The following is a 17,481-nucleotide window of genomic DNA, read 5'->3' as shown; positions in this document are numbered from 1 at the left end:
AAGAAAAACTTAATCTACAGAAGGAAGCTTTGTCTGTTCAGATTTTTTTTCGTGTACAAAAGATCTATGGCATGAAACTACATCAAGAATATTAGAGTGCTAAGCTAGTAAAAGTACTTTGAATGCAGCCCAATTGGAGTGCTCTGTAGAGATGGTATAAATAGGGTAAGAACTTGTCACTGGATAGTGCTATCCCACTGCTGCATAAGCTTGAGTGAAAGTGGTGTTTTTTTTGGTGACTAATTTTTTATTGATTTTAATAAAGAAACATACAATGAAAAGTACAAAAAGTAAATGACTTATGTTTCCTGTGGTACACGCAGTATTTGGATACCCAACAGAATTAGGCAATTAGGCAATTTTACAACTTGTCAAAGACCAAACGCCACAAAACCAGACAATGTCACACAGACATAACATGTTAGGGTGAGGTCACAATAATAGACTAGGAGAAGTCATGGATGAATAGCCAGGAGGGAAAGAGAGATGGGGGGAAGAAGGACACAGAAAGAGGCAAAGGGGTTACGTGGAATGGAGGCCTCTCATGCTTTGAGCCGTCTCAACACTTCTTTTTTTTATCCAACTGTATCTAGAGACGGGGTCCAAATTTCTTTGAATTCATATAATTGCTCTATACAGCAATCAGCTAGTCTTTCTTTGGCTGCTAATTAAAATAAATCTGAATATCACTGCTCTATTCTGGATATGTCTACTCTTCCATTTTTGTAATATTATGCAGTTGATCATCTATTTCAATTAATGAGACCTGGATTCTGTGACAATGTTCTAGAAAAATAGTTTTCATTATACCCAATAAGCACTACCCTCCTCTACAGCAGAGGTCCCCAAACCGTGGGGCACGTCCCCCTAGGGGGGCACGGAGGAACATTCAGTGGGGCGTGGTGGGGCACCATCCAGTTCTACTCCAGCTTCGCCTGGCCCCACGGCTCTGCTCCCACCCCTAGCCTCAGCCCGGCCATGGTTCTGTTCCCGGTCCTGGCCTTAGCCCTGCTCCTAGCCCCAGCTCCATCCCTAGCTGCAGCCCCAGCCTCAGACCCCTTACTACTGTCTGCATCTCCCCAGAATGAGCCATGGCCCCATTCCTGGCCCAGGCTGGGCGGGGAGGGAGGCCACAACCCTGAAAAGTTTGGGGACCACAGCTCTAGAGATTGCCTGGTGGACAGTTGTGCAATGAAATGACTCTATTGGCAGGACACTCCTTTACACTATGCATCATGATATGGGACATGCCAATGCAACTGAGCCAGTCATGTCACATTGTTTCATCGCAACTGACTTGGAAGGGCAAGGTCATATTTTTATCTGGAATCCTTACAGAGGAAAATAATTTGTGCTTTATGATGTTTGTTGTGAGATAAGTCTATCTGAATTATCTGGACAGAATTCAGAAGGTTGCACGGGGGTTAGGAATAATCAGCCAGGTGCAGAGGAAAATGTGAGGTTGAAGGCAGTATGAATATTTCTGAACACCTCTACTCTGTGAACAAGCAGAATTAGGAAAGGAGAACAGCATATCGTGTGCGCAAAATGCTTCTTCCAGCCATTCATAAATAGTCTACAACAAATGCAGCCACTGTTCATGTGTTCATGGGTGAAAAACTGACCAGAATTTGTCCCCAGGCCTATTCTGTGTAAGAGAGAACTGGCTGTGTCAAACAGCTGGGCTCTGCAATGTCACCTAGCCATGATAAATATTAAACCATTAAGTCATTTATACATTCTTTATTATACATCTGGCCACTTACTGTTCAAGGGAAAATCATGGGGCCATGGCAGAAAGGGGGCAGGGTAGCAGCTTCCCACTGCATATGCCAGCTTCAGGAGGGACTGGCCAATCCTCAGGGCAGACCAGGTGTGCAAAGGAGGAAGAGGGCATCTGCACCTGCTGCACATCTGGGTGGTGCAGAACTGGTTGGCTATCCACCCTCCCCAAAACACTTGGCTGTGGCCCCTAACCCGTCTTCTCTCCCAGGTCTCAGGACAGCTGTGTACATTTAACAGGGCTGCAGGAACCCATGTGGCACTCATGGAGGGAAGAGGTGAGGGGCTAGTCTCTGTAGTGCTTTGGGGATAAGTGGGAGGATCTCCTAATCCCTGTTGTTTCAGGAAGGGATTAACTAGGAGCTTGCTTTGTGGTTGCAAATAGGGTATTTAGCCACTGAAATGCTCCTGGAATCAACTGTCAAAGCAAAACAATACAGGCAAGAGGGAGAGTCTTGTGAAAGTCTCATCCATGGGGTATGTCTACACACCAATTAAAAATCTGCAGCTGGCCCGAGGGGGCTCTGGCTCATGGGGCTGTCTAATTGCAGTGTAGACATTCAGGCTTGGGCTGCAGCCGGGGCTTGAATATCTACACTGCAATTAAACAGGCCTATGAGCCTGAGTCAGCTGGCCTGGGCCAGCTGCAGGCTTCTAATTGCAGTGTACATGTACCCATGGAGGGCAAGCAGAGAATGGAGAAAGGTAAGAGTCAGAACATCACAATCTCAGAAGTAGTGCTCACACCTGCTGGAAGAGAAAAGCATTACACAATGCATTCTAGGCAAATATGGGAATGAATGAATGACAACACAAGTGATTAGGAACACAAAAGCATGTATTCAATACTAATAGGCTGTCAGAATGCTAAATCAATGTGACTTGCTAACCAGCATCACAACATTAAGAAACACTAGGTTAGAAACACATTTTACAGGAGGAATGTTTATTTTAGCTGTCGACAATTAAGGAAACTGGATCTGACCAGGAAAAGATGACTGGGTCATGTAAGCCCCTCATCTTTTACCTGGGTATAATCCACACAGGTAGTTACACACACAATCGCTATTTGCTTTTTCCTGTAAACTGTACTTACGTCGCTTAGTTGGACTGTCATCAAGTGCATCCGCTAAACTGAAGTCATCAAAATCATCACCATATCCTAGAGATAAAGAATTGGCATTGGCTTTACTCATTACTCACTGACACTGTAAAACAACTTTCAATACAGCATGGCTGGACTTGTTCCCTTAAATTGCTTTAGTTTTAGAGATTTTTAAATCTGACCCATTACCAACAATGAAGAAGACGACAGCCTTCTCAGAATTCTGTGACTGTGAAATTGCAGAGCAGTCATCTCTGGATTTTCCATTTGTCTGCTCTAATGGATTTGGTATAAATATACATGCTACACTTAAATTTGTCAAGTGGAGCCTACCAATTCATCTCTCTAGTTGCCCCTCATCTGTGGATGTACTCACGATTATATGTTTGCTAAACACCATAAAAATATTGGAATGGCTTAGATAATGTTTGTGCAAAACACACACACTCTCTCCACTCCATTCGTAAAGGTACATTCAAATAGTAAAGGTTTTTATATTAAAAAATAAAATTTGCTGTTGTGCCTGCTAAACATACAACTTAACATTCACTCTGTCCAGGCAATATAAATTCTGGACATACCCATATTCAAAGAGTATACCTGACAAACAGAAGGTATATTTATTAAGGATGCCTCACGACATCTTAGCTATCTCCTATCATTTAATATCCCAATGATGCCCCTAAACTATATGCTATTCTAATGTGGTAGGTCCACTAATCCTTCCTTTCTCTGTCTTTTTGCATCACATTAATTACTGTTGACTTAGCCTAGTTCTGAATGCATTTGTCTTGATAAATTCATGCTTTTACATCTCAGAGCATGCTGAGTAATTAATATCCTTTGGGTTTGCTAAGTACTGCAGCACTGCAAGAGAACATTAAAATGGCTTTCCTCTTATTCCTACTGCTAAATGGATTTAGCTGTTGCCACCTGAGCTCCAGCTTGCTTCATGAATAAATTTAAAGCTTTACTGACAAGGACAATAACAATGAAAAGGCACTAGTCCATCAGAAAGCAGGTATCAGCATTTCAGTGAAAAACTTTTGCACACGGTGGTCACAAAGTATTATAACCCATTCAGCTCTGATTTCAGTTATTCACACATCACATCTTGTTTCACCTACCATCTATTTAAATGTAAACCTGGCAAACAAGGGAACGATTTAAATGTAGGGTCTATGGTTTTTAAGTTACTTTGTATTTCTGTATCTTCTAGGGAAGCACTCAAGAGTATTATGCTGCTGCTTGGGCGATTTATTTTTTCTTAGATCGGTCCATAGATGAATTAGAACAGACTACATCCTCCTTTGTTGTATGAGAATGGAGATGTCTATGGTGGAAAGCAAGCCGTGTGAGACAGGCAGGGTGCAATAAGGTACTAGATACAACGCCACAGATGAAGTGGAATCTTATCAACAAATCCTTTTGTTTAGAAAACTGATACCAGGGCCCTCTAGTCTGGGGGAATGGAATACAACCTCAAACTCCAATCCACATCCTTGCCCCCAGCCTACAGTGCTCCTGCTTGTACCGCGCCTTCCACTGGATACAGCACATTTCTCCTCTTCCCCCCCTCCTCACCCCCCCCCCGCAAAAAAAAAAAATCCTGTGCCTCCCCTGCCCTTCTATCAATAAAGTCTCTGCAGTGTGAGACAGGAAATGCTCTCACACTCCAAGTAAATGGTACTTCAGCAGTAGAAAGCATCCATTGCTGAACACATCAGGGAACTGAGCAGCTGGAGACTGAGGGCCTAATTCATCAAGGTATACAGGCAAATGCCTAACTTCAAGCAGGTGAATATTCCACTGAAGTCCAAGTGTATAAAGTGGTGTATACAGATGATGCAAACTGAAGACCTTTGAGCATGTGACCTTTAATTCCAGAATGTTAAGGAAGAATAACTAGTCTTCAGAACTGATCTGCCATACTGGGACACAGAATGTGTTACAACTGACAGTATTATTATAGGTGGCAGTATTATAACCACATTGTTCCCAGGACATTAGAGAGAGAGAAGGTGGGTGAGGTAATATCTTTTATTGGACCAACTTTTGTTGGTGAGAGAGAGAAGCTTTCGAGCCAAATCAAGCTCTTCCTCAGGTCTGGGAAAGGTACTCACAGAGTATAGGCTACAAGGGGCCACAGCAATGGTCCCCTCAACCCACCCAGCAATATTGTTAACCTATCCAACTATACTCTCAGCCCAGCAGAAGCAGCTGTCCTATCTTGGGGTCTCTCCTTCTGCCCCTCCACCTCCTCGAACATGATACAGTTCTGTGGTGACCTAGAATCCTATTTTCGACGTCTCCGACTCAAGGAATATTTCCAAGATACCTCTGAACAACATAATGATCCACAGAGGCCTGCCTACCAACATTACAAAAAGAAGGATTCTAGGTGGACTCCTCCTGAAGGTCGAAACAGCAGACTGGACTTCTACATAGAGTGCTTCCGCCGACGTGCACGGGCTGAAATTGTGGAAAAGCAGCATCACTTGCCCCATAACCTCAGCCGTGCGGAACACAATGCCATCCACAGCCTCACAAACAACTCTGACATCATAATCAAAAAGGCTGACAAAGGAGGTGCTGTTGTCATCATGAATAGGTCGGAATATGAACAAGAGGCTGCTCGGCAGCTCTCCAACACCACTTTCTACAAGCCATTACCCTCTGATCCCACTGAGAGTTACCAAAAGCATCTACAGCATTTGCTCAAGAAACTTCCTGAAAAAGCACAAGATCAAATCCGCACAGACACACCCCTGGAACCCCGACCTGGGATATTCTATCTACTACCCAAGATCCATAAACCTGGAAATCCTGGACGCCCCATCATCTCAGGCATTGGCACCCTGACAGCAGGATTGTCCGGCTATGTAGACTCACTCCTCAGGCCCTACGCTACCAGCACTCCCAGCTACCTTCGAGACACCACTGACTTCCTGAGGAAACTACAATCCATTGGTGATCTTCCTGATAACACCATCCTGGCCACTATGGATGTAGAAGCCCTCTACACCAACATTCCACACAAAGATGGACTACAAGCCATCAAGAACACTATCCCCGATAATGTCACGGCTAACCTGGTGGCTGAACTTTGTGACTTTGACCTTACCCATAACTATTTTACATTTGGGGACAATGTATACCTTCAGATCAGCGGCACTGCTATGGGTACCCGCATGGCCCCACAGTATGCCAACATTTTTATGGCTGATTTAGAACAACGCTTCCTCAGCTCTCGTCCCCTAACGCCCCTACTTTACTTGCGCTATACTGATGACATCTTCATCATCTGGACCCATGGAAAAGAAGCCCTTGAGGAATTCCACCATGATTTCAACAATTTCCATCCCACCATCAACCTCAGCCTGGTCCAGTCCACACATGAGATCCACTTCCTGGACACTACAGTGTTAATAAACAATGGTCACATCAACACCACCCTATACCGGAAACCTACTGACCGCTATTCCTACCTACATGCCTCCAGCTTTCACCCTGACCACACCACACGATCCATCGTCTACAGCCAAGCTCTGCGATACAACCGCATTTGCTCCAACCCCTCAGACAGAGACAAACACCTACAAGATCTCTATCAAGCATTCTTACAACTACAATACCCACCTGCGGAAGTGAAGAAACAGATTGATAGAGCCAGAAGAGTTCCCAGAAGTCACCTACTACAGGACAGGCCTAACAAAGAAAATAACAGAACGCCACTAGCCGTCACCTTCAGCCCCCAACTAAAACCCCTCCAACGCATTATTAAGGATCTACAACCTATCCTGAAGGATGACCCAACACTCTCACAAATCTTGGGAGAAAGGCCAGTCCTTGCCTACAGGCAGCCCCCCAACCTGAAGCGAATACTCACCAACAACCACATACCACACAACAGAACCACTAACCCAGGAACCTATCCTTGCAACAAAGCCCGTTGCCAACTGTGCCCACATATCTATTCAGGGAACACCATCACAGGGCCTAACAACATCAGCCACACTATCAGAGGCTCGTTCACCTGCACATCCACCAATGTGATATATGCCATCATGTGCCAGCAATGCCCCTCTGCCATGTACATTGGTCAAACTGGACAGTCTCTACGTAAAAGAATAAATGGACACAAATCAGATGTTAAGAATTATAACATTCATAAACCAGTCGGAGAACACTTCAATCTCTCTGGTCACGCAATCACAGACATGAGGGTCGCTATCTTAAAGCAAAAAAACTTCAAATCCAGACTCCAGCGAGAAACTGCTGAATTGGAATTCATTTGCAAATTGGATACTATTAATTTGGGCTTGAATAGAGACTGGGAGTGGCTAAGTCATTATGCAAGGTAGCCTATCTCCCCTTGTTTTTTTCCTACAAACCCCCCCCCAAGACGTTCTGGTTAAACTTGGATTATTGCTGTGCACATTGTAAGATGAGCTATTGCCAGCAGGAGAGTGAGTTTGTGTGTGTGGTTTTTGGAGGGGTGTGGGGGGGGGGGGTGAGAGAACCTGGATTAGTGCTGGAAATGACCCACCTTGATTATCATGCGCATTATAAAGAGAGGTTTCAAAGAGGGATGGGCTATTACCAGCAGGAGAGTGAGTTTGTATGTGTGTCTGTGGGGGAGGGAGGGGGGGGGAAGGGTGAGAAAACCTGGATTTGTGCTGGAAATGGCCCTCCTTGATGATCACTTTAGATAAGCTGTTACCAGCAGGAGAGTGGGGTGGGAGGAAGTTTTGTTTCATGGTCTCTGTGTGTATATAATGTCTTCTGCAGTTTCCACGATATGCTATGCATCCGATGAAGTGAGCTGTAGCTCACGAAAGCTCATGCTCAAATAAACTGGTTAGTCTCTAAGGTGCCACAAGTACTCCTTTTCTTTTTTCTTTTTACGAATACAGACTAACACGGCTGTTACTCTGAAATATGTCTACACTGCAATTAAAAACCCACAGCTGGCCTGTGCCAGCTGATTCAGGCTCAGGCTAAGGGGCTGTTTTAATTGCAGCGTAGATGCTCGGGTTGGAGCCCAGGCTCTAGGATGCTGCGAGATGGGAAGGACTCAGAGCTTGAGCTGTAGCCCAAACCCCTACCGTCTACATCTCTATTAAATGGCCCCTTGTCCCAGGAGCCTGAGTCAGCTGACGCGGGCCAGCCATGGATTTCTACACTCAAAAGGTAAATCAACCCAGCTACATTGCTCAGAGGTGTGAAAAATCCACACCCCTGAGCAATGTAGTTAAGACGACCTAACCCCTGGTATAGACAGTGTTAGGTCAACAGAAGAATTCCTCTCGGGGGAGGTGGATTATCTACGCTGATGGGAGAACCCGTCCCATCAGCGTAGGTAGTTTCTACGCTGAAGTGCTACAGCGACGCAGCTGCAGCAGTGTTTCAAGTGTCGACAAGCGCTAACACTGTGATTTTTACTGTCTAGCAGTTATCATCCATGAGCACTTTTCATAAAACTATCACTCCGTATCTGACCTCTCAATCGTCATCCTCAAAGGAAACCTGCACAACACCTTCAAAGCACGAGCCTGGAAGCTTCAATAAACAACTTTGCTAGACACTAAAAATCATGGTCTTAAAGATACTGGATTTATGGTGTATTACAACAATCTGTAACCCACTAACTGTGCTGCCGCCACGCCACCCGTTTTTGTTCCATGACTGCAGGGGTGTTAACGAGCCACTTCACCTTGAATGGTTCCTTAGAATGTTTTTTAACTACTTATGCTAAACAATCTATTCCAATCTATTCTTGTGTTTAGCTGTGACTCTGCATACCTTTCCCAGACCTCAGTAAGAGCTCTGTATAGCTTGAAAGCTTGTCTATTTCACCAACAGAAGTTGGTCCAATAAACGATATTACCTCACCCACCTTATTTTTAGTAATATTATAATAGCATGACGTGTGTGTGTGTGATCAAGGCTCCAATGTGGTAGGTACTGTACAAACAACACTGCCTGCTCCAGAAAGCTTGCGTTGTAGCTTAATGCAGAGAACATCACCGCCTTGACCTTCTATATCTTTGAGTATTGTATGGATTTGCCTTCCCCATATTGTATGTCTCTCTCTAGCCTCCATTCTGACTACAGGGCTTCACTTCTTCCCAATGTTGCTACATAATCCTTGATGTCTGTGTTTTAAAGGAAACATACAACAAAGAGGAAAGAAAAAGGTCCATAAAAATCTCCAGAGTGACAAGGGACAAAAATGAAATGCTACAAACCTCACCCAATGGGACTGCACCATCTTAGGGTTTATCGACATTGGCACTTTACAGCACTGCAACTTTCTCGCTCAGGGCTGCGAAAAAACACGCTCCTGAACGCAAGCAAGTTTCAGCGCTGTGAAGTGCCAGTGTAGATAGTGCACCAGTGCTGGGAGCTACGCCCCTTGTGGAGGTGGGTTTTTTTAAGAGCGTTGGGAAAGTGGCACCACTTTAATGTTGCCAGTGTAAACTAGCCCTTAGACTCTACTTGAATTCCCTTTTAACACAGCGGCACTTTGTAGTAGGTGCAAAGCTAACTGAAGGCTGGAATATGGTAGCAATACTAACATTCATATTTGTATTCCAAAAGCCTTTCCCTGCCCCTCCTTTTTTTCTTCCCCCGCCCCATTCTCAGTGATTAAATAAATGTTAAGGGCACTGATTCGCTGTACACCAAGGCTGTGTAATTAACAGGTCCCGGCAGGATCTTTTGCTTTTTACATATGATAATGCAGTTGGTGAAATGTGCCATCAGAGGCAAATTGCAGCTCCTCTATCAAACTGTTAGAAATATGTGGAAATACAATGCCATGTGTGTCCAGTTACAGCTTCCTTTTCTTTTAAATAACATAAAGGGGCCTTACTTCCATGCAATATGCTCAGCTATCCCAGGAATGCCGAGAATAACCAAACTCCTACTAGAAGAAAAACAGCTAAAGCTAAGGAGGCATGATGCACCCTTAGGCGCTAAAAACTAGTTGAGAAATGTGCATATTTCCACTGAGTCTATTTCACAGCTTTTCCTTTGCAGTGTTGCCAACTCTCATGATTTTGGCATGAGTCTCATGATAATTATTGTTTTCTTTTAAAGCCCCAGCTCCTGGAGTCAAGTGGGTATGTGATGATTTCAGCCTTTATTCTTAAAGAAAAAGTGTCTCACCCTCTTGGTTGTGAAGAAAGCTTTAAAATGTGACTCAAGTGCACCCTAAAAGCTCAAAAAACAGAAGGCAAAAAACACCAAATCTATTAATCTCATGATTTTAAAGCCAATCGAGATTTTTGGTGAGCCTCACTCATGAGTTTTTGAACATTTGGGGTTGGCAATACTGACTTTGTCTGTGATTAGAGGAAATTCCCTAGCAGAAAAAGGTGACCAGTCCCCACAAATCTTGTGGCCCTCCTATCCTTGATGCAGTTTAGCTAGTGAATCCTTGGTTAATTATTTTTGATGGCCTTTTACAAACACAAATAGGTCGATGGCCAGGAGGGCTTACAGTCTCAGCTCAGCCAACAAATATTGGCTTTTCAAATATCCAAATTTTAGTCTATTCAAGGGCAGTTTAATCTCTGCCTCTTCCTTTACCACCCCTTATTTTACTACAGTATTGTAGCGAAGTGATTGTGATAGACACCGATCCGTATTCCTGGGTGCCGGTAGAACTGGGGACTGTCTCAGGGTGTGTCTACACTGGCAGAGTTACATCGCCAGCAGTTACACTGCCACTCAGAGAGTGCTGAAGGGAAACCGCGGTTGTGCGTTCACACTGTCAGCTGCCTGTGCAACAGTGTGTTCACACTTGTGGCACTTGCAGTGGTATTCAGAGCAGTGCACTTCTGGGCAGCTATCCGACAGAGTATCTCTTCCTCTTCTGCCGCTAAGAGGAAGGGGGTTGGGGTCGCGGGGCATCTTGGGTCCTGTCCCAATGCCCCGTTATGCATTGCTATGTATCCCAGCAATCCCCGTGCTTCGGTCTGCATTTGGCGCCATCTTTCAACAGTTTGTGTACTGCGCGCTCTGCCTCTTCAGTCTACAGGAATGGATCCTGCACTGTTGACCAATATGCTGCTCCCTCTCGCTAACGCGTCATGTGTGGCAGTGGAGTTATGCCTTAACCTACAAAGGCAAGAGGAGTTTGACACTGATCTCATCACGCATACTAGCTACGACACGAGATTGCTTGTGGCATTCACGGAGGTGCTGACCACAGTGGAACGCCGCTTTTGGGCTCGGGAAACAAGCACTGAGTGGTGGGATCACATCATCCTGCACGTCTGGGATGACAAGCAGTGGCTGCAGAACTTTCAGATGAGGAAAGCCACATTCATGGGACTGTGTGATGAGCTCACCCCGGCGCAAGGACACGAGAATGAGAGCAGCCCTGTCATTGGAGAAGCACATGGTGATTGCACAGTGGGAGCTGGCTACTCCAGACTGCTACCGATCAGTCACTAACCAGTTGGAAGTGGGAACGTCTACCATTGGACTTGTGTTAACAGAAGTGTGCAGGGCCATTAATTGCATCCTGCTCTGAAAGACAGAGACTCTGGGCAACATGCATGACATTGTCTCCCTAACTGCGGAGGGGCAATAGATGGCATGCATATTCCAATTCTGGCACCAGACAACCTAGCCACCGCGTATATTAATCGGATGGGATATTTCTCTATGGTTCTCCAGGCACTTGTGGATCACCGTGGGCGTTTCACAGACATTAATGCAGGCTGGTCCGGAAAGGTGCATGACGCATGCATCTTTCAGAACACTGGCCTGTTCCGGAAGCTGAAAGCAGGGACTTTCTTCCCAGACCAGAAGATCACCCTAGGGGATGTTAAAATGCCCATTTTGATCCTGGGAGACCCTGCCTACTCCTTAATGCCTTGGCTTATGAAGCCATACACGGGGAGCCTTGACAGCAGCAAGGAGCAGTTCAACAACAGGCTGAGCAAGTGCAGAATGACTGTATGAGTGTGCTTTTGGCCTTTTAAAGGCCCGCTTGTTCTGCCTATATGGGAGGCTGAACCTGGCCAATGACAATATTCCTATGCTTATAGCAGCATGCTGTACGCTCCATATTTGTGAAGGGAACGGTGAAAGCTTCACTGAGGGCTGGACCACTGAGGCTCAGTACCTGGAAGCTGAATTTGAACAGCCAGAAAGCAGGGCTATTGGAGGGGCACAGCGTGGGGCCATAAGGATCAGGGATGCCTTGAGGCAGCAATTTGAAGCTGAAAGCCACTAATATTTGTTGCTATTCTTGGGAATGCAGTGCTTGTAATGCTAGGAGGTGATTGTGATTGGTGCAGACTATGCACTGTAAAGGTTTAAGAAAACTGCATGTTACTTTGCAGGGCTCTGGTGGCTTTCAATTAATGGAATAACATTGCTTTCAAACCAAAACAATTCTTTCATTAAAAAACAACAACCGGAGGAGAGAGAGACACAAACTCATCAGAACTGTGGGGGATGGGAGGGTCCCAGGGATGGTTAAAGATTTCTGTATGTCCGGGTATCATATGCCACCTTGTTTTTTGGAATATAGTGCAGAGGGTACTGTACTTCAGGGGGGCTAAACTGCAGAGGGATGGGTGTTGAGTGCAGTGTGTAGGGGGAGTCCGCAATGCTGGACTGTGATGGGAGAGGAGTGGAATGCTGCGGGTAGAGAGTGGAGCCAGGAGGTTGATCAGAGTGTGTTGGCGGTGTCTGGGGGGTACATGGGAAAGAGTTTTGCAACAGCGGCTGCAGGGGAGGGCAGGAACAGAGCTACTCGGTTTGCAGTACTAGTAGCGCCTGGAGCGTGTCCGTTTGGTGCTCCATAATGTTCAAGAGTCGCTCCATGTCTTCGTTCTGGCGCGCTGCATTCTCCTTTCAGTTCCTCTTCTCGCTGTCCCACCACTCCTTCAATTCTTGTTTTTCGGCCGTAGAGTGCATCATGACATCACACAGAAAGTCCTCTTCAGCTTTTCGTGTCCGCTTCCTAATTCTGCGCAGCCGTTCAGCTGGCGATAACAAAGAGGGAGGCTGGACTCCTAAGGTCATCTGTGAAGCCAAAATGCGACATTTTACGGAAGCAGTATTGTATGCAACACACAGACCACTGAATCAGTGATTTAAAACACAGCCATATGCCTGTCACTAACTGGCTGACCCCAGGCAAGCACACATGATCCACAAGACCCCCAAAATGGTGAGTAACCAGGGGCAGGGAAAATCAGTGTTCCAGGACTGTACTGTCCACTGGGTACGTGGCTCTTGGGGAGAGCCAGCACTGTAGGCATGGCCTTACGATCATTACTGTCCCCACATTTTCCACAGGCTGTGTTCATTATGGAAGATATCTCGCTGCTGAGGGTGAGCAGGTAATCTAGGGAGGGTCTTCTCCAAGACTGCGGCTTCCACTCTGGCCCTTGCCTGTGTGCAGCAACGGTCCCTGGCCCCCCTAGTGACAGCAGAGTGGCACGGGAAATGGGGTGAGAAACCCTTAATGGGGCAAGAAACAAAGAACCTGAGGCAGCAGATTGCCCAGTATCTCCATGAGAGTTTCGTGGAGATCTGAGGCAGATTCCCGTGAAGTGAGGGAGTCAATGAACACCCCATTCCGCCACTCAGACTAGGCATGTGGTGTTACGTGCATCACACAAACACAAGCCTGCTTTCTGCAACCCTCCTGCACCCAACAACTCGCTTCAGTGATTCCCAAAATCAAATCCACTTACCGGGGCCTCCTCTCCTCTTTGTGCTTCGCCAAGCTATGACTGGCTAGCCTCCTCTGGGCTAGAAAAGAGCTCCTGGCTGCACACATCTCTGACTTCCAAGTTGTCCTCTGCCTCTGGGTCCCCCTCCCTATCCTCATCCAAGATTTCCTCCTCATGACTCAGCCCATTCTTGACTGGCACGCAAGGCAAAGAAGTATCCACAGGGGCCATCGCAGTGGGGGCGGGGTCACCACCGAGGATCACGTCCAGCTCTTTGTAGAACTAGCAGCTCATGGGCGCAGCCCCGGAGCAGCAGTTTTCCTCCTGCGCCTTGTGGTAGGCGTTCCACAGCTCCTTCACTTTGACCCTGCACCACAGTGTGTCCCAGTCATGGCCCCTTTCTGTCATGCATGGTGAAATCTGTCCGGAGGTATCATAATTCCTATGGCTGGAGCGCAGCTGGGACTGCACAGCCTCCTCTCCCCAAATGCTGCTGAGGTCCAGCAACTCAGCATTGCTCCAAGTGGGGGAATCAATCGCCTGGTGCGTGGAGCAGGCCTGGTCACCTGGAAAGATGTGCTGAGACCACTGCACGTGTCACCAAGCAAATAGGAAGGGGACTTTCAAAATTCCCAAGGAATTTAAGGGCTCACGGAGTTCCACAATGGCTGTTCTTCTCTCTCTGGTCATCAGTTGGACACCCCCCGGAGGACAATTGCAGTGCTCTAATTGACCACGCAGGGCCGGTGCAAGGTTGTTTCGCACTGCAGGTGAAACTTCCACCTTGTGCCCGCCCCCCATCCCCTCCGAGGCACCCCCCCTTTACGGCAGCTCCCCTCGGTCCCCCCCCCCAGCGGTAGCTCCCCGCCCCAGCTCACTTCTGCTCCGCCTCCTCCTGGAGCATGCCACCGCTGCTTCTCCTGCCTCCCAGGTTTGCAGCGCCAATCAGCTGTTTGGCGTGCAAGCCTGGGAGGGAGAGACACAGAGCGGGGCGGTGCTAAGGGGAGGAGGTGGAGTAGAGGTGAGCTGGGGCGGGGAGCGGTTCCCCTGTGCGCCGCCCCCTCCCCATTACTTGCTGCAGGCGTCCCTCCCCGCGCCCCCCTGCCCCAGCTCACCTCTACTCCTCCACCTGCTTTGCCTAGTGGTTGCACCGGCCCTGTGACTAGGGTGTCTACACTGGCATCGCAGCACTGTAGCCCCAGTGCAGAAAGCTGTATGCCTCTCGTCAGGTGGTTTATTTACAGCGCTGCAACTGCACACTAAGTGGCTTTGTAGTCTGTACACCTCAAGAATTACACTGCAGAAAGCTGTTTTACTGCCAGTGTAGACAAGGCCTCAGCATCGGGCTGTACTGGGCACTCCCCCACCCTACCATTTGCAAAGCTCAGAGTGGCAGGGGCAGAGGGAAACTGCACCTAACATGTAATGACTATGAAGAATGCTCTAGTCTCTGAAATGTCGGCGGAGGGCCTGGGGGGGGGGAAGAGATTTCTTTAGGAAGCTGTTCCACAGCTGAAAATGGTTAGTTAAATCCAAGCCATGTCTGAGTAAGAGCCCCCCTAACCCTGCACAAAGCACCTGGACAATGTCTTTTTAAAAACAACACCTTTATATTTTCCTCGTCATCTTGTTCATTCTGGCTGGGACTTTCAAAGAGGCCTAAGGAAGTTAAGCGTCTGTTGCAGCTCCATGTGTTCTTGCCATGAGAGTTTTATTAGCATCCTCACTGCTCAAGTATTGGTTTCCAGTTAAGTGACCAAATGTTCTGGATATTGTGATTGTTTGGACACGTGCCACACACTCCATTCCCACAGCCAGGTTATCCATCATTGCAGACTGTGGAATGAAAGGAGCGACAGTCAGTGAAGTCCAGGGCAAGCATTTAAACTGTGAAAGTTAACATGCTGCCTCAGCAGGGTAGGGTCAGCTTCCCCAGGAGATCAAAGAACAGAGCATAACTGACTTGAGATGGGAATGTGGATATAAACTCTGACTGGCAAGAACCATCAGCTGAACAATGTTCATACACCTACTCAAGTTTAACTAAAGATCTGCTGCTGCACGCTTCTTGGCTGCTGCCCTAAAGCATTAATATTCTAGTAGTAACGTAACCTGGTATTATAGCCCCCACTGACTCCCATGCAGTAGTAACAAGCCAATGAACAATCCCGCCTTCAGAAAACCCAAACACTGAACACCCAGATGCAAAAAAATACAGCGAATAGAGAAGGTGACCCGGATAGGGAAGAAACCGCCTTTCCAGAAATGCTCCCCACCCCCCATTACAAATAGGTTTCAATTCAGGAAGGTGCTCCAGCACTTTAAACATGTCATTTACACAAACTCCCACCTATGATGGGATTAAACAGCAGGGGAGCTGTGAGCTAGTGCTGCAATCTCCAAAGTCTGGAGGGCTAAGTGCCCCATTAATTGGAAGATCTGTAGTACCTGGTAACACTGGGCTGCGTTCGGCTATGTCTACGCTACAAAGATAGATCAACCTACGTTAGGTCTACTTACAGCCACCGCATTAATTACTGCGGTGGCTGATGTCCACACTACCCTTCTTAGGTAGGTGGTGCGTCCACCAGGAGCACTTCCACCGACCTTGGAGGGGCACTCTCAGCTCCACTGGCAGCTCCCTAATGGGAGCCCAGCTGCCCCACAAGCTCCTGGCAGGCTGCTTCCTCCCCCTCTCGCCTCCCCATTCCCAACCAGGAGTGGAGGAAGCTGCCAGCGGCTCCTCACTGCCCACCAGGAGCTGGGCAGCCTTGTCAAAATTTCATAGCTCCAGAGCCTAGTGAAAAGAGGATATCTCCATGTTGGGTGAAATTCACCCAAGGGAGACGGCTGTGTTATGGGTATAAGTGGTACATGAACCCTGCATCAGATCCTGCACTGAAGTGACAAAGAATGAAATCAGGACACCTTTTTGGTTAAAAATCAGGCTATTTTTTCCCCAAGTGTCCATGAGGATTTGGGAAGAGCAGATATATGGAATGTCTTTATTCATTGAAATCTTACCTATGAATTACTGTATTTGGCACAATCCATTTCACAGTGGTTACCCAATGCAAGTCATCAAAGATCATTTTCCAGGGCAACTTAAGCAGAGGAATTCCCTGGGTGTTGGCTAGATTAATAATACATTACCAGTTAATTAAAGCTGACATCTTTGTTTCACCCAAGGAGGATAACAGAGACATATTACAACCTTATGGATCAATATGCAAGCACCTTGTCAATACACTACACACACCTGTGTGCTCACCCTAATAGATAAAAACACTACTCTCATTCTGTTATTAAACAGTAATTAACTTGGCAGTTCCCAGCCAAATGCTCAAAATCCAGCTAACACACACACATGCATATTTTTTACCTTTGCCTGGTATTTAGTGCAGGAAATTTGTATTCAGGAGAATCTGTTCTATTCCTGACTCTAACAGACTCCCTGTTGGCTGCCTCAGTTTCTCCATCCATATAATGCAACTGCAGTAGTACTTCCACAACTCTGTGAAGTATAAGTTCAGATGAAAGGTGCTACATAAGCACAAAGTATTATTATATTAGAGTTTGCTTCTACTCTTCAAGGAACCTTATGGTATGTAGTTTTATTCCTAAGTCTTAGAAATGCTTCTGTTGGGGCTTGTCTACACTTACCAGATGATCAACGCTGCAGCAATCGATGCATCGGCGGTCAATTTAGTGAAGACCTGATAAATTGACCGCCTATAAAGAATACATTCTTATAACACCTGTTTTGAACAAAAACAACATACAGGTGAGCTGGTTTGGTTTCCAGCTATGAGTTTGTCAATTCTTAGCTAATGCCTATGGCCTTGGCCAGAGCTGGTGCTTGTTTACCAGTGTCACAGTAATATCTTA

The 17,481-nt window shown here is 46.6% G+C and overlaps 1 protein-coding gene across 2 annotated transcripts in view; it reads right to left on the bottom strand.

Moving 5' to 3' along the window:
* CD99L2 (CD99 molecule like 2) overlaps nucleotides 1–17,481 on the bottom strand; it is an 88,277-nt gene that overhangs the window by 35,798 nt on the left and 34,998 nt on the right. For both annotated transcript variants that reach the window (XM_074962604.1, XM_074962605.1), the window contains exon 2: nucleotides 2,879–2,944. In XM_074962604.1, coding sequence (XP_074818705.1) covers nucleotides 2,879–2,944 — 66 coding nt within the window. The remainder of the gene's footprint in view (nucleotides 1–2,878; nucleotides 2,945–17,481) is intronic.

The sequence above is a fragment of the Natator depressus genome, chromosome 9, assembly GCF_965152275.1.
Source record: "Natator depressus isolate rNatDep1 chromosome 9, rNatDep2.hap1, whole genome shotgun sequence".
NCBI classification, from domain to species: domain Eukaryota; kingdom Metazoa; phylum Chordata; order Testudines; family Cheloniidae; genus Natator; species Natator depressus.
This window is presented reverse-complemented; position numbering and strand designations above follow the sequence as displayed.